Source organism: Danio rerio, chromosome 2 (genome assembly GCF_052040795.2).
Source record: "Danio rerio strain M-AB ecotype USA chromosome 2, GRCz13ab, whole genome shotgun sequence".
NCBI classification, from domain to species: Eukaryota; Metazoa; Chordata; class Actinopteri; order Cypriniformes; family Danionidae; genus Danio; species Danio rerio.
In genome coordinates, this window is record NC_141022.1 from 55,001,734 (window position 1) to 55,020,199 (window position 18,466).

General features: G+C 35.4%; 2 protein-coding genes across 2 annotated transcripts; both read right to left on the reverse strand.

Annotated features, from left to right (window-relative positions):
• Nucleotides 1-2,647: 2,647 nt before the first annotated feature.
• LOC141378949 (polymeric immunoglobulin receptor-like) lies at nt 2,648-8,411 on the reverse strand. The gene is given in 6 exon segments (XM_087241599.1): nt 2,648-2,927; nt 3,057-3,087; nt 7,384-7,692; nt 7,784-7,884; nt 7,886-8,090; nt 8,276-8,411. Coding segments are annotated over 5 exon segments (702 nt in total). The 5' UTR covers nt 8,337-8,411; the 3' UTR covers nt 2,648-2,927; nt 3,057-3,061.
• Nucleotides 8,412-10,786: 2,375 nt separating this feature from the next.
• On the reverse strand, nt 10,787-15,402 carry LOC141378951 (polymeric immunoglobulin receptor). Its single transcript, XM_087241608.1, has 6 exons — nt 14,976-15,402; nt 14,596-14,895; nt 14,377-14,413; nt 12,333-12,346; nt 12,125-12,203; nt 10,787-12,034 (listed from the first exon to the last, which is right to left on the reverse strand). The coding sequence occupies exons 1-6, from the start codon at nt 15,082-15,084 to the stop codon at nt 11,995-11,997; spliced, it is 579 nt and encodes a 192-aa protein (XP_087097734.1). The 5' UTR covers nt 15,085-15,402; the 3' UTR covers nt 10,787-11,994.
• Between the last annotated feature and the right edge of the window lie 3,064 nt (nt 15,403-18,466).

Consider the following 18,466-nt stretch of genomic DNA (forward strand, 5'->3'; position numbering starts at 1 on the left):
AAAAGGGTTGTAACTGTCTGCAGCAAGACCATCATAAAGGGGGTCGCATACTGGATGTGGACGCGCCACGCAAGGTACGCACAACGGTGCCGCAAGTCAACTCACAGGCATTGCTAGGACTGTTTTATGGGGACTATAGCCCTCCTATATTTCTACTCAGCCCCCCAAAAATGTTTGCAATTAGCTCATAAACTGTACACTGTACAGGTTTTTAACATTCTTCCAAATCTGCTTTTGTGTCCAACAGAAAAAAAAACTCATACAGGTTTTGAACAAGTGAATGATGAGGAAAGGATGGCAGAGATTTCCTTTGTGGTAAATTTTGTTAAGCAATGCACATGTACAAGAATGTTTGTGGTTCTTTGATGACTTCAGCCTTGTTTTGGAAAAGTCACTTCAGCAAAAACAGACCAAAAAAAAAAAAAAAAAAAACACCAAAGGCAATGATGAAATGATGACTTACATAAGCTTTAAAGACAAAGACACTTTAAAAACACAGAGCAATACAACATAACAGATAATTATAGAACAATTCTAGAAAATGAGCCCATTTTGACTGATAATAATAATTATAAAACAAATGAATACTTGCCGACGAGGAAGTGGCGCAGTAGGTAGTGCTGTCGCCTCACAGCAAGAAGGTCGCTGGTTCGAACCGGGTGCTCTGGTTTCCCCCACAGTCCAAAGACATGTAGGAGAATTGGGTAGGCTAAATTGTCCATAGTGTGTGTATGTGTGTGGATGTTTCCCAGAGATGGGTTGCGGCTGGAAGGGCATCCACTGCGTAAAAACTTGCTGGATAAGTTGGCGGTTCATTCCGCTGTGGCGACCCCGAATTAATAAAGGGACCAAGCCGACAAGAAAATGAATGAATGAATGAATGAAGTCGGCATTACTGTCATAATCCACTGTGATACATTTTAACTTTTAAGCACACTTGTAGATGCTTTGAGTTTTAACTTTCCTCTTTTATTTTGTTATTTTTAATACCTTTAAGCAAATAAGGCTGTGCTTATGTAGTTTCACCCAGCATACACTTTTATGGTTACACTTTTTAAACCACTATTAACATACTGATACATCACAGAGTCATGCTAAATAAGGAAAAATACTCCTTAATGTTCTGTTTGTAATGTCTAGTAGTAAAACATGAAAAGCAGAACAGAAACAAATGACACCCTGGTGGTCTGTCAACTTCCACGTGTCTTCACTTAATTATTTGCAACCTCTCACACAAATAAGAGGAATATGACAGAATGGAAAAAGTGGTCAAATGTTCATAAGTATTATGGGTTGTATGAGCAATATCACACGAGTTGCAGTGCAATGAGGCTGTATATTGGCGTTGGTGGGAGGCGTGCATTGGCATGAGGCTGAAGGCCGAGTTATATAGAGCTTCATCAGAGAGTGATATAGAGTGATACAGACCAGTGATATAGAGCTACATCGCACTGCTACTTGTGTGAACAGTTCCACAGCACAATAATGTATATAAAAAATAAAATCAAACACGGGCAGTCTAAAAAGCCCTTTGTAAGAGGAACTACTTTCTTCCGCAAATCATTCACAACTGCAGCTGACATTAGAACAGCAGAAACAATTGCTCATTCATCAACGTCACTTTAGAGCTAGTATTTGAATGATTCTCTAGGTAAACGTCTAAAGCACAGTAAGCAAAATCACCTGTTTTGTCATCACTTTAGATCAGGGGTGTCAAACTCCGTTCCAAAAGGGCCGCAGCTCTGCACAGTTTAGTTCCAACCCTAATTAAACACACCTGATCAAACTAATTGAGTCCTTCAGGCTTGTTTAAAACCTACAGGTAAGTGTGTTGGAGCAGGGTTGGAACTAAACTGTGCAGGGCTTCGGCCCTCCAGGAATTGAGTTTGACACCCCTGATCTAAAGTGATGACAAAACAGGTGATTTTGCTTACATTTTAAGATTATAAGGCTGAACAGCATGAAATGCCATCAGTCTACAGAGATTTCCCAGTATTTCTCTGTTGCAATCGGAAGATCACAATATTACTCTGGTATAAATATAGCACTACAACATGCAACATAGAGAGATTGACTTAGATAATCATTTACCCATTTAATAATGATTTAACCAGCTGTAGTTTGAAATTACATTGTTTTTCTTTTAGGGTTAATTGTGTGTCTCTGTCGCCAACTTGTGGATGAACATCGTCAACCATCTTTGCTCAAAGACATGCTATGGCAGCCATAGTCTTTCAGAAATTGTAAATAGTCCAAAGACATGCGCTATATGTGAATTGAAGAAACTAAATTGTCCGTAGTGTATGTATGTGAATGAGTGTGTGTGGGGGTGTTTCCCAGTACTGGGTTGCAGCTGGAAGGACATCCCGATCCTAAAACATATGCTGGATAAGCTGTTCATTCCGCTTTGCCAACCTCTGATGAATAAAGGGACTAAGCTGAACGAAAATTAATGAATGATGATTAAAAATTTAACTTCAGCACAATTAGATTGTATTTTATTATTAGAAGAAACAGCAAACCACTTATGCAACAGCTGGTGATTATGGCTGATAAAACCACATATTTTATGTTGCTGGTGTTTCTTTATGACTAGAGAAAAAAAAAACACTAACCATAATAAATCAAGACATATGAGACAGAATAATTTGAATTAATATTTTTATTTTAGAAGCATACAGAAGAAAAAAGGCACTCCTACATTAATCTTTTGTTGTTGTTCTGCAGTTCAAAATCTGCATTGCATTCATTCAGGCATTTAGCAGTGTATGAATAGGTCTAATGCATTTTATACTATTATTATATTATTAGTCTGTTGGCTAACTGTAAAGCAGAAAGAGATCATGAATATCATCGGTTTTCATATAATCTGTTTGTTCAGGTCGATATGCAGAAAACTGTAGATGTGTGAAAGGCAGACACGTCATCTGAAATAGAAGGGAACATTTCTGTCACATGATGGTTAGGAAGACCAAAAGAAAGACACAACATCTTAAGATGCGTTTAATTTGCTTTGAATTGCCTAAAAACTTTAGGAAGAATGTTTTAATACTTGCCCATTCTACTCTGTGCTGAAGTTCACATGTTCTGTGCAAAAGAAGAAAAACGAACATTTTTGAGTTACATAAAATTTTACTTGATCATGTTTTAAGTCAGTTTAAAGAGCCCCTATTTTGCATTTAAAAAGGTCATGTTTTGGTTTTGGGGGTCTCCAACAACAGGCTGATATGCATGCAAGGTCAGACTCTTTTTGTCTTATAAAATGCATTTATTTTTACCTATCCCATCTACTCCCATATGATTCGTTCAGCGATTAATTTTATCTCAAACCCTTCCTTAGCACGATGCTAATTTGATGGAGAGAAATGCCCACCATGGCTTATCAACATTTCTGAAGTAGTCAGAGTGCAGAGTGTATGTGTGAGCCCAATACAGGAGTGCATTAAAGCAATGCAGTTAAACACCAGCATATTGCTCTATTCTTAACCTAACAATAAGTAAATCCCCTGTAAGTAAAAACAGTGACACACATCCAGTATTAATCCACACAGTGGCAAAAGCTCAACTATTTTGAAACTTTACCACAGCACATGTGTTGGAATGGCTGAGGGGGGCCACAGCAGTAACACATGGCAGAGGGTCACTAACTTAAAAATGCATTTAAATCGGAAAAGAAAGTGACACGCATCGAGTTTTTAATGTGGTTTTAAACGGGATATATGAATATATAGAGTTACCAGATACAATACAAGCCGCGTGGAGCAATTACAAGTAACAAAAAACATTAAATACATATTTTGCAAACTAGAGAAAACAAGGAGGCAACCATTTTATTCGCACTTACACTTGTAAAATGGAGGAAAAAACTGATCCATGAACTGTGAGCTGACAAAGTTCCTGTTAAGCTCTGACAAAGTCCCATACATCAATAGTATTTTCTGATCCTTCCTTTGACAAATGGCCGACGAATCCCATGTTGCAGGATAGATAATTGCATTAACCACCAAAACGTTCACTTATCTTCCGTCAGGAACAGTCCCACACATGCCCATACTCCACTAGCACTTGAAGGGAAAGGTGCGTTCACATGTTACCTGATCCAGCAGTTTATATTTGGTGTTGTTTTGTGTCATTGTTGATACAAACAGGCAAAATATCTGTTCGAATGACGAATCATTTAATCGACTCAAATCTTTTATTAAAAAAATCTTTATTTTTAAACTAGGTGCATTTTCAGATTTAACCCTCAGCTGGATGTTTCATTCACTTAGAGCTGTGTTGTCATTTTTAAAAACCCATAATAGGGGCTCTTTAATATAACTCAAGTTAAAATGATTGTTAATTTAAATAAACTTAAACATTCAAGGCAGCAATTTTATTTGTGTGTAACCAGTGGTGGAAAGAGTACAGAAGCCATACTCAAGTAAAAGTTCTACCATTACTTGCTAAAATATGCAGTGCAGGTAGAGAAAAGTATCTAAATAATACTCAAAGCCAGGCCCGGATTGGCTAATCGGGAGGACCGGGAGAATTCCCGGTGGGCCGGTCCGTTTTTTGGCCACGAGGGCCGGTGTCCCTAGCTCCAGAATCTGTTGCTCTCAGCAGTCACACTTTTTAAATTGATTTATTTATTTACTTGACCACAGTCTTTTTATTCATTATTTTACCGCAGCTCTACTCCTTTTATATGTACCCAGCCTGCAGGTTAATGATGATATAACTCAGATGAGTCACTACTCTATATACAACTGTTGTGGTCCAGTGGTTAGAACGTTAAATTATGATGCTGCCGACCCGGGTTTGATCCTCGACTGCATATGTTATTATTATTATTATTTTTTCTTTTCATTTTTATTGTCAAGACATATAATACTGTTAGGGTTGTTGAACATTTAAAGTTCTAAAGCAGCTGTTTTCTCAAAAAAAGACGTGAGTATTAGAAACTGAATTGGAAATTACCTTATTTTAATATAGTCCGTCTTGAACTGAGGTGGGCCGGTCTGAGGCTTGAAACTCCAGGGCTGAAAAAGAGTCCCACTCCGGCGCTGCTCAAAGCCCTTCTAAAGTACTGAAGACTAGTGATATTACACTGTGAAAATTATTGCAGCCCTAATAATGTTTGCGCATGAGTTTGAAAACGTAACATTCTGTACTGCATTTAATTATGGTTTAAGGCCATTTGGTGATTTCAGTGATCATATAATAGGTATCATTCATCTTCTCATCAGTGACATACAGTCTAAACAGTCTCCTGGTTGCTGAGTGTGACAATTTAGCATCTTCTTGTACTTTTAATGCTTCCAACTGTACTTGTTTTCTGCATTTAATAAGCATCTGTGTCTTGAGGTTGATCTGTTTGATGCTATTTTTTTTTTCTGAGTGATTTGGTTGGACGGGAATTGATTTTGATTGGACTGATTAATCTACTTAGAAGAAATAAACATATAGTTTTCAAACTTTAACGTTTCAGATTATCAAAAAAATTAAAGATTAGTCAAAGAAATTAAGGTTTTTATTATTAAGGCAAAACAAAATGCAAAACTAGTCCTGTTTGAAAAAGTGTTTACAGCCCCTATTAAAGCACAGCTTAACTCTGATTTATCACACCTGAGGTCGAGTTCTCTAGCCACACCCAGGGCTGATTACTGCCACACCTGTTTGCAATCAAGAAATCACTTAAATAAGACCTGCCCAACAAAGAAGTAGACCAAAAGATCCTCAAAAGCTGGACATAATGCCAAGATCCAAAGAAATTAAAAAAACTATTGAGAAAGAAAACAATTGAGTTCTACCAGAGTGGAAAATGTTGCCATTTCTACAACACTTGGTACTGTGAAGAATCAGTGGAAAATCCTCCCAGGAGTGGACTGGCTGACCAAAATTAACTCAAGAGCACAGCATCAACTCATCCAAAATGTTACAAAAGACTCCACAACAAAATATAAAGAACTGCAGCCCTCACTTACTTCAGTTAAGGTAAGAATTCATGACTCCACCATAGGAAAGAGACTGGGTTTGCATGGCAGAGTTCTAAGATGAAAACCACTGATGAGCAGGAAGAATATAAAGGCTCATCTTCATTTGCCAGAAAACATCCTAATGACCCCTAATGACTTTTGGGAAAATACTCTGTGGACTGACGAGACAAAGGTTGAACTTTTTAGAAGGTGTGTGTCCCATAATTTATATACATATATAGGTGTGTGTCCTATTATTTGTGATGCAAAAGTAACATTGCATTTCAGAAAAAGAACATCATACCAACAGTAAAATGTTGTACTGGTAGTGTGATGGTCTGTGGCTGTTTTGCTGCTTCAGGACCTGAAAGACTTGCTGTGATAAAGGGCAACAGGAATTCTGATGTGTACCAAAATATCCTGAAGAAAATGTCCGGCCTTCAAGTGACCTCAAGCTGAAGCAAACTTGGGTTCTGCAATAGAAATGATCCAAAGCACATCAGCAAGTTCACTTCTGAACGGCTGAAGAAAATTAACATGAAGACTTTGGAGTGGCCTAGACAAAGTCCTGACCTCAATACAATTGAGATGCTGTGGCATGACCTTAAAAAAGTGGTTCATGTTTGAAAACCCTCTATTTGTGGCTGAATTACAACAATTCTGCAAAAATAAGTATGTAAAAACTACTCAACAGCACTGTAACAGACTCATTGCAAGTCATCAAAAAGGCTGGATTGCAGTTGTTGCAGCTAAAAGTGACACAAGCAGTAATTAGGTTTAGGGGCCAAACACTTTTTCACACACGGCTATGTAGTTTTGTATTTTATTTTCCCTTAAAATAAAAAATAAAAAACAATTTTAAAACTGCATGATATGTTAATGTGTGCTATATTTGACTAATATTTACATAGTAAGTGCAGGTTGCAGAATAATAGCACAGTTAATTGCTTAGTAAAGAGCAATTCCTGAGAACAACTACTTACGGTAATTTGAGTATTTGCAGTTTGTAACTTTATATCACTAACAGTGCAAGCATTTTGTAATATTTATTATCTAAGATACTCATTTATTTAGTATTTAATTAAAATATGGGGTAACACTACAATAAGGTTCATTAGTTGATGCATTTACTAACATGAACTAATCATGAACAACACATGTACCGCATTAATTAATAATTGAACATTTACAAATGCATTATAAACATCCAAGTCCATGCTTGTTAACATTAGTTAATGCACCATGAGTTAACATGAACTAACAATGAACTACTGTATTTTCATTAACTAACATTAACAAATACAGTAGTGAATGTATTGTTCATTGTTTGTTCATGTTAGTAAATTATTTACTAATTTTACTAATTAATTAACATTAACTAATGAAACTTATTGTAAAGTGTGACCAAAATATGAAATTGGTTTACCTGGTTCTGCCTCAGTTACAGTGAGTTGAACAGGAACGATTCGATTTCCAGCAGAGCAGAAATACCATCCAGAATCAGAGAGTCTCAGTCCAGTCATCAGCACAGTGAAGGAGTTTTCACCATCATCACTGATCTGCACTGATGAATTCTGGGATGTGTTGGTCTTATTCTCTAGGAAACACTTCTGATCGTTATATCTGCACCACTGTTTTTGTGTATCCCTGTATTTAGAACTGTAGAGGCACTGAACACTGACATTACCACCCTCATGTCCAGATACACTGCTGCTCAATACAGACACATCAGGAACTGAAACACACAGAAAGAAAGACATTCAGGATTATACTGCATACTTAAATGTGATGTAACTTAGCACTGTGATAATAATAATTACACATACCAGATTTAACCATAAGAAAAAGCTCATATGTGGTGTTCTCTTTTTCTTCAGACTCCAAAACACAGTAATAAAATCCAGATTGTCTGCTCTCGATGTTCCTCAGTCACAGTATAGAGGCTCTGATCAGGACGATCAATTACTGACAGATTCTCCTCGGTTGTGTTCGTGTATGTACGAAGTTGAAATATTTCTGAAAACCAGAATTTCATCTGCCATTGAGTTTCCTCATTATAATGACATGGGATGGTGACAGATCCTCCAGGATTAATAGTTAACACATGATCCAAACCACTGTAGCTTTCAACACCTAAACAAACAACACAGAACATTTTTTTACATCCAGGATTAACAATAAATCATCTACAGTGTTTTACCTTAACATAAAACATGAAGCATAGAGCATCAAAACATCGTCAACCACTAAATCTTTACATTTTGAAATGCTAAACAGGATCTATTACAAACAAAATTAACACATCATTTAATACCCACCGAAAATGAGCCAAAACCCGATTGAAATGAGGAATATTTTGGTTTTTCCATCTGTGGCCATTGTGTTTGTCTTTGCTTGGGTTTCTGTTATGCAGTTTTTCACAGCAGCATCTGGTCAACTTCTGTTTTCTCTGCTCATTCGGAAGAAAAAGTACTCTTGGATGTCTTGCACCACGTGACTGAGGGGTGTACAGATTGATCATATTCTTAAATAAGTGCAGCAAGGACACACACTGGGCCAAAGCAAGAATACAAAGGCACAGATTTAATATGTGTAGGTAATTTATTTGCATTTCTGTAATTTAACAGAATTTAATTCAATGCAAGGTTATTTGTATAGCGCTGTTCACAAAAAATATTGTTTCAAAGCAGCTTTAGAAGGTGGACATTAGTACATTATAATCAAATTTAAAAAAAAAGGGTTATTAGTTAACATAACTTTATTAGTTACTAATAACTTTATCTAATTATCTAGTAACTAACAGCTTTGTTGGTGGATTGCTGTATAGATGGTTGTCTTTCTGTAAGGTTCTCCTCTCTCCACAGAAGAACACTGGAGCTCAGACAAAGTGACCATCAGGTTATTGATCACCTCCTGTCACGGTATGGGGGTGGATGGAGAGGAGGCGAGGACCCAAATGCAGGAAGTGAAGGATTTATTGAAAAAATAAAACAAAAACAAAACTCAAATCTCCCACAACACTACTATACACACACAACTAGACTCGATCTCGGCATGACACACTACTTTAAATCACTGTTGTAGAACAGATATGAACAGACCTCATTCAACAGAGAAGGGAAACAATTAACAACAGACCAGCACAAAACAGAGCACACTAGGATAATAAATAGGGAAGACAAACCAATGAACAGACAGGCGGACAGGTGAAAATAATAATTACAAACAAGATAACAAGGTGGGTGGGACAAGACAATAGACGGGAGAGCGCATGACAGAGACGAGACAAGCCATGAGCTCACATACAACAGGACAAGAACATGCAGCAAATGAGAGAACTCATTAACCGCATGTTCATGACAACACAAACACAACACTGAAGCACACGACAAAAGCACATGACCACAATGTAAACACCGAGCCACGTGCTTTGACAAGGGACGCAAGACACGAGCACACGATAGATAAACACCTTACCATGCGCTTACACATAAGCAACGCGCATGCTTCATCTCAGCGCCAACCAAAACTGAAACCAATTAGACGGAGGCGCCGAGAATAAAGCAGCGCGATGCTGACAGAACAAACACAAACACTAGTACAAGAGCGCGCGCGTCTGAGGGACGCAGAGCACGCGCAGCCACATCTAGCGGCAGCGCGCACACTCCACGTACACCCACGACGGCGTGCGTGCACACAGAGACAGAAACAGGACCAGACATGGGTAGTGTCAGAGCTCTGCCACAAAAACAAGAATTTACAAGACCAGAGTGGCAGAACCCTGACAACCTTCCTGACTAAGGCCCTTCTCCCTGATAACTCTGCTTAGCTGGCCGGCCATCTCTAGAAAGAGTCCTGGTGGTTCCAAACATCTTCCACTTATGGATGATGGAGGTCACTGTGCTCATTGGAACTTCAGAGCTGCAGAAATGTTTCTGTAACCTTCCCCAGCCCTGTGCCACAAGACAATCCTGTTTTAGAGGTCTACAGACAATTCCTTTGTCTTCATGCTTGGTTTGTGCTTTGACATGCACTGTCAACCCTGTGACCTTATATAGACAGGTGTATGCCTTTTCAAATCATGTCCAATCAACTGAATTGACCAGGTGAACTCCAATGAAGCTGCTGAAACATCTCAAGAATGATCAGTGGAAACAGAATGTACCTGAGCTCAATTTAGAGCTTCACAGCAAACGCTGTGAATACTGATGTACATTTGATTTTTCAGCTTATACATTTTTAATAAATTTGCAACGATTTCACTTTTTTCACATTGTCATTATGGGGTATTGTGTGAAGATTTTTGAGGAAATTAATTAATTTAATCCATTTTGGAATAAGGCTGCAAGATAAAAAATGTGGAAAAAGTGAAGCGCTGTGAATACTTTCTGAATGCACTGTAATTATGTACATGTTCAATAAAATGCATTTGTGTATTAAGTGTATGTGTTGACCATTAAATTTTTGATGGTTGGCATCATCTGCCCAGCAGACAAACAACTTCATAAGATATTGATATTAGGCTAGCTTTAGGTCACCAGCATCTAAGGACAATGTTATGTTAATGTCCAAAAACAATGTCAAATGAAGTTTATATTTGGCTAAATTTGGGTTGTGTTGGAAAGTGACCAAAATCCAGCATCGAGCAAACATCTTAAACCAATGTCATATTAGCGGCTAATACTGACATTTGTTCGTCAAGTATGACAACCAAAATCCAACGATATATAAGAATGATATGTTATCATCAAGTGGTGCTGAATAATCTACATTTTGAAGGTTACGGGATGGGCATCCCCAGGTGGAAATAGAGAACAAAGACAATAATAAGCGTAACTGCTGTTTATTATGTATTTGAACAAGAGCCATCAAATGTCAATGCAATCATGCTGTAAATGAAAAGTTATACAAACAAATATAGAAACAAACATAAAAGTATTTCTAACAAAGTACCTGCTGTATTAAGCTAATAAGAGTGTGTCCTACGGGTGGTTTGTCAAGGCCACTCACCTCCGTGGAGCACACTCATGCATCATAACATTATGCAATGCATTACATGTGTACATGATACAATTGTATGCTTTACTAAAAAGATAGGTCTCTATCTTGTTTTGAACTAAGCAAGCCTAGATCATTATCAGGAAGGCTATTTCAGAGTTTAGGAGCCATATATGAGAAGGCTCGGCATCCTTTACTGGACCTTTTTGAATATAGATACAATTTGTTTCTAACTTTGTCTTAAAGGTGACTGAAGTTAAATTGTTCTCTGCACTGTAAAAAATATTGAAATACTCATGATTCACAACTGTTTTCTGTTTATTTACGGTTGTGAAAAGTGGCTTTTATTGACATTTTAGTTGTTTGAAATAATATAAATTGCCTTAAAATAAAAATTTAAAAATATTCCCTTTTAGGTGGGGTAGATATGCTGCAATTTATTGAAAGATACAAAATGCAATTCTGTTATCATTTGGAGTCAAACTCTGCAGTAAACCCAACAATATCCGACTTATTTTTAAAATAATTTTGAACACAAACATTTGTAACTTAAAAGGAAAGTGTGAGACATCTTCCGTCATTATCTTCCAATTATTTTATGTGCAGGAAAACAGTCCTTTGGGCTGGTTTATTTTGAAACTGGTATTTACTATATTTTATAGGTATTTCATTTATTATCAATCATAAACACAAATTCGGCTAAATGTGTACAGCATTTTATAGTTATTTATTTTTAGTGCCTAATAAATCTGAAGTCTAGCAAATTTAGTTCAATGTTTTTTTTTTTTTGTTTGTTTTTTTTTGTAACAGGAAGTTATCGGTTTATTTTAACTAGGAAACAGTCCAAACAAACAGGAAATGTCAGTCACTTCCTGCTGCAGAACAAAAGTCTTTTAAGCTTTACCTTGATATAGCAAATGCTTTCAGAGATGCTTTCTTTTCAGAGAGGTTTTTCTTAATGTTTTTTTTTTAATATTACTATAATTTTTTATCTTAGCACAAAAGTCTGTCGGGTCAGTTGAGAATCAGTCTGTGATCTCTAATTCTGTGACAGACAGAAACGCTCCTTCACTCCCCATCTGAAAAAGAGAATAGCGAAACACATGGCATCAGCATAGAAATGGTTTGTCAAATGTAGATCGAGCACTCTTTTTAAAGTCAACACTAACCTGTTGCTCTCAGTGCTGCTGTCTGTGCTCTCAGTGCTGCTGTCTGTGCCCACAGTGCTGCTGTCTGAGCTCACAGGTTCTATCAGATATGGAAAATAACGTTAATGGTGTGTGAGAATCATGCAAAAATGGGAAATGAAGCATTTTGTTTGGTTTACTTCTTAATTAGTTTGGTTGTTAATTAGCTGGTGCATTTAGGCTGTATTACCTGTTGTTGTAAACCTAAAGAAGAAGAAAAAAGAACAAAACAACACAAAACAAATTACTTAATGTGACCCTGGTCCACAAAACCAGTCATTCTGTAAGTGTCAATTTCTTAATACTGAAATACAGTTGAAGTCAGAATTATTAGCCCTGCTGAATTATTAGCCCTCCTGAATTATTAGCCCCTGTATATCTTTCCACAATTTCTGTTTAAAAGAAAGGTTTTCTCAACAGATTACTAAATATAATAGTTGTAATAGCTCATGACTAATAACTGATTTATTTTATTTTTGGCATGATGACAGTAAATAGTATTTTACTAGATATTTTTCAAGACAGTTTTGGTATTAAGCTGAAAGTATCATTTAAAGGCTTAACTAGGTCAGTTAGACAAGTTAATTAGGCAAGTCTAGGGCACCTCATTTTAACGATTCCCCATTCTCAACCTAACACCTAACACAACCTAACAACATAACAAGTTCATGTGGATTAAACATAAAAAATAAGTTAACCCAATGAAATCTCAAGAATTGTGTTGTTTCAGTGTTTTTATTTAACTTAAAATGGTTTGAGATATTAAAACATGCTTTTATTCTAGCCAAAATAAACCAAATAAGACTTAAAAATATTATCGGAAATACTGTTAAAAAAAATCCTTGCTCTGTTAAACATTAAACATAAGTTGGGAAATAATAAAAAAAAAATAACAGGAGGGCCAATAGTTCTGACTTCAACTCTATTAAATGTAAGCTAAATAAATAAGTAAATAAATCGGTAAAATAAATAAGTTTGGTTTGTAAGGACAGAACGGTAATTGCACAAGATTCACCTACTAGAAATTACGGAATCTGAGGGTTAAAAAAAATCTAGATATTGAGAAAAATCACCTTTAAAAAAGACATCAAATTAAAAAGCTTTTAGAGTAGCAATGCATATTAACAAAGCAAAAGTTATATATTTACAAAAAGGAAGGTACAATATTTATGTCTTTATAGAACTTTATCTCTACTTAATATTCCAATGATTTGTGACATTAAAACATTTAATAGGGCATATGCACAGCTAATATTTTTTTCCTCTACGAATAAACTATCAGTGAAAGGTTAATGTGACTTTTTAAAATTTTATACAGTTCCTAATACAGCATCTATGTTGTAATGTCATTAAATATGATCCGTCAAATAGACTTAAGAGTTCATTTAGTTGTTCAAGTGTAAAAAAAGATAAAAAGCCGTTTCACATGCCGTCAGAAATAGCAGGTGAGCGCAGAAACTCCATTGAAAATACTGGGGTAAAATAATTTTTCATATTTTAAAGACATGGTGGGTTAAATGCAATGTAATACAGTGCTTCTTCTGAGACCCACTTGATGTCGTATATCTGTCAGGCAGTAAAGATTGCTGATTTTTAAAGATATCAAATCTTAAACATGACAATTTTTTAATGGAAAGACAATTTACCTGAAGCACTAGCCCATTTCATAAGGTTCCTTTTACAGCATTGATGTTGTAATGTCATTAAATATGATCCGTTAAATAGACTTAAGCATTCATTTAGTTGTTCAAGTGTAAAACAAGTTGAAAAGCTGTTTCACATGCCGTCAGGATCAGCAGGCGAGCGCAGAAACTCCATTAAAAATACTGGGGTAAAATAAACTGTTAAATTTTAAAGTCATGGAGTGGGAAATGTAATTTAATGCAGTTCTTCTTGTACATTCTGAGATCATTTTATATCATATGTCATTAAGGCAGTAAAGATAATTGATTTTTAAAGAAAACAGACCTTAAACTATACAATATTGTAATGGCATACAGTTCACCAGCAGTGCTTTAACTGGGTTACTAAAAATGAAAAGTCCTTCTGCGTATACTCTATTTTGACCCATATAATAGAGTATTGACAAAAATGTACATGTGCAACATAATGCTGGCTTTGTGGTCCAGGGTCACAAATGATCAGAAATACTGAATTTGATTTATTATATACAGTATACAGCATGCAGCTCATGACAGAAAATCTACATACAGTTATATTAATAAGTTACTTACCCGTTGTGTTGCTCAGATTTCTCTGTGATCACAATTGCTGTCAGATTGAAAGATTAGGAAGATTTATTAATAATATTATGATTTCTTAATGTCATGTAAAGAGTCATCTATTAACTGGCTTTGGTTTAGTGAGAGTGAAATTAGAAATCTGCAGATTTTCAAAGGAATTAAGCAAAACTATCTTTGAAAAAACAAATGGACGTGATTAATGAGTTTTACCAGTTACAGTGAGTTGAACAGGAATGATACGATCTCCAGCAGAGCAGAAATACCATCCAGAATCAGAGAGTCTCAGTCCAGTCATCAGCACAGTGAAGCATCTTTCACCATCATCACTGATCTGCACTGATGAATTCTGGGATGTGTCCGTCTTTTCCTCTGGGTAAAAACACTTCTGGTCTTTATATCTGCACCATTGTTTCTGTGAATTCCTGTATCCAAAACTGTATAAACACTGGAATGTGACATTATCGCCTTCATGTTTAGATACACTGCTGCTCATCACAGACACATCAGGAGCTGAACGTACAGAGAAAAAAGGAGGTTAGAGATTAAATTGATTGAATATTTATTATTCAAACATGAAACTCATTTCATACCTGTTTGAACTCTGAGATGAAGCTTCTTTTCATCATCTCTTTTAAATATTCCTCCAATCTCCACAGCACACCAGTAATATCCAGTGTCTTCATGTTGCAGGTTCCTCATAGTCACAGTAAAGAAACTCTGATCTGGATGATCAATTACTGACACTTTTCCTTTGGTTTCATTAGCATACGCCAGAATAGAGCAGAACCTGTATGAATCTGTTTTATAAAAGCACCAGTATTTCTTGTACTCTGCATATCTCTTGTCATAAAAACATGGAATAACAACAGATCCTCCAGTCTGAACGGTTAACACTGGATCTACATATGCAGTTTTGCACTCAGGACCTGAAGAAAGAATAAAAAATGACTAAACACAATATAGAGTCATCGTCATATATATAAAGAAAGAAAGACATAACACTTGCCTTTTATGAGCCAAAGGAAAAGTAAAAATAACTGCATGACTGTCACAATCTGGTTCTGAGAGAGCTCTGAAAGAAATCTCTTCTCTGCACATTTCAATCTCTGGTCTTATCGGGCAACTTCCTCTGATTTTCTCAAAACGTACGATCCTTTAGACGATATGAGAAGGAAGCGGTCTGGACACACTGCACAAATCAGTTAATAAATCTCACATTTCACGTGTGTGCCCGGCCTTTTGTTTCTTTGTTGTTTCATACCCAGCAGGCACACAAAGTCATAAGTTGATAACAGGTTTGATTTAGGTTGTGATGTCAGATGACTAAAATTTAATAGCCAGCTTCTAATGACAACGTTATTTTGATGTCCAGTCATGACCTCAAATGATGTTGATATTTGGTTGATTTTTAGGTTGTGTTAGAAAGTGACTAAAATCCATTGTCAAGCCAGCATCTTAAACCAACGTCATTTAGACGTCAAATACGGATATTTATTCATCAGGAATGGCAACCAAAGTCCAACATCTGATAGACGTCATAGTGACATCTAACTGTAACATAACTAGATGTTGATCTTTTGTTGTTTTTAGGTTGTGGCATTAATCCTTTATTATGTATATTTACACCAGTGAGATCAGTACTTTGTGTCATTTGTAATATTTAGCAGGTAAGTGACATGTAATGCATACATCAGTGTTACATATATGATGGATGTTACATATATTTTAAAAGCTTAAAATATTCACTTTTTCTGTCAGTAGCAGTAATTTAAAGTGTATTATTATTTTTATTTAAATTATATGACAAGTTAACTTCTTACTTAATTAATTTATTTTTTAATTGTGAATGCCCATGCCCCCTTTGTGCAAACATGCAATGCGGTTACGCCATTTCCCCTATAAAATAGCCCCCCTGAATTATTAGCACCCCTGTTTATTTTTTTCCCAATTTCTGTTTAACGGAGAGGTTTTTCAACACATTTCTAAACATAATAGTTTTAATAACTCGTATCTAATAGCTGATTTATTTTATCTTTGCCATGATGACAGTAAATAACATTTGACTAGACATTTTTCAAGACACTTCTATGCAGCCTAAATTGGCATTTAAAGGCTTAACTAGGTTAATTAGGTTAACTGGGCAGGTTAGGGTAATTAGGCAAGTTATTGTATATCGATGGTTTGTTCTGTAGACAATCCAAAAAAAATTGGCTTTAATGGGGCTAATAATATTGACTTTAACTGTATATATATATATATATATATATATATATATATATATATATATATATATATTGTCCCTCTGTACCCTGTTCCATTGTTTTTCAATGTTAATAACATGTTTTTTTCTCTCTGTTCATATGTGAATTGTTAATCATTTGTGATTATTGATGATTATACACTACCTGACAAAAGTCACTGGCTTGCATGATTCAGGATCTGTAGAGCTGTGCATCGATGGATTTGCTCTTCAGTGTTTGGACTCTCAGTAGTGATTATTAAACCACACTGAACTAAACTGACTTCAAACACTGAAAACTGAAGTGACATTGTTCAATTTACAATGATCTTCTATGTGAAGCTGCTTTGACACAGTCTACATTGTAAAAGCGCTATACAAATATTCAAGTTATTATTTGTTGGTTTTAAACTGGGATCGATGACAAGCCTTTTGTCAGGTAGAGTAGTGTGGATGGAGTTTGTAAAAACGGCAGTATGGACAAGGAACCTTCTCATTCTAAAACGCAGCTTAAAGCATAAACGCACTAGTGTAAATGCAGACTCATTTAAGTTAATATAATAATAGCTGTGTCAAAATATTAAGAAATGGACAAATATTTTACAGTGTTTTTAATTGTTTATTGTCACACACATAAGAAAAATATGTTAGAACTTTCATGAATGGTTTATGCATTTTGCAGATAACAGCTTACACATATTTTGGTGAACTGTTTTAAGAAAGCTTATATATATATATATATATATATATATATATATATATATATATATATATATATATATATATATATATATATATATATATATATTTACTTTCAACATAAAAATACAGTTCATATTCCTCAAAACAGGGGGTGATCTTGTATGGTCATCAATGTAAACTGAATGTTATCTGGTGGTCATGTTTTACTCTCAACATTATAAGAACATCTAACATTCCAAGAATAATTGTAGACATCATGAGAATGCACATGACCCTACAACCTGAGGGACCTTTTATGGTTATTTTTAAAACATAATGTAGTATAAATCTAAAGCAATCATGACTAACTCTATATAAGTTGAAAGCTTAAAATTTCTAGTTTCAATACACTGTAGAAAAAAAATCCGAAATTTTACTGTTTATTTCTAGCAGCTGGGGAAATTTACTGCAAAAAACGGAAATTTACTTTAAATTTCTGGTAATTTTCTGTAATTCAACCTCTGCTGTTTTACAGTAAATTTCTGTAATTTAACAGTTTTTTTTTTCTTTCTTTTTTTCGGGCAGCTGGGGTGTCGAAAAAAAATTACACAATAAAATAACCGCTAAATTACAAAAATGTACTGTAAAATAACAGGTTGAATAAATCGTAAAATTAGAGATTTTTTTACAGTGTAAATGAATCTAACACTCTAATAAACAAATGAAATTAGAAAAAAAATAAAGGCAGTAGTTCACTCTGATAGACATTTGAAGCTGCTATGCTTTTTTCTACATTGTTCAATAGAGAAGTAGTTCATTTTAATAGATATTTGAAGCTGACAATATGTGCTACCTCTGTTTTTACATCCTTATTTAATGTGGTAGTTCATTCGGATAGACATTTGAAGCTGACAAGATGTGCTAACCCTGTTTTGGTAGATGAAACATGACAGATTAAGCTACCAGTAGCACATACTGAGGAGGTAGCACAGATCGTCAGAACACCGGCACACAAAAAAACAAAGCAGAATATCTGACTTTAGCATTGTTTTTTTTTTTTAGAAAAACAAGCACCTAGCATGTTTCTTAAATATCTGCAAACATATGATGGTATTTTTATGTTTTATAAGACTCAAAAGCTTACATAGAGCACCTTTAATG

Coding starts and splice junctions, on each gene's coding strand:
- LOC141378951 (XM_087241608.1), bottom strand. CDS start 15,084: ATGAGGAACCTGCAACATGAAGACACTGGATATTACTGGTGTGCTGTG. Junction 14,896..14,975: donor TCATCTCAGAGTTCAAACAG/GTATGAAATGAG, acceptor CTGTACGTTCAG/CTCCTGATGTGTCTGTGATG. Junction 14,414..14,595: donor TGTTCAACTCACTGTAACTG/GTAAAACTCATT, acceptor TCAATCTGACAG/CAATTGTGATCACAGAGAAA.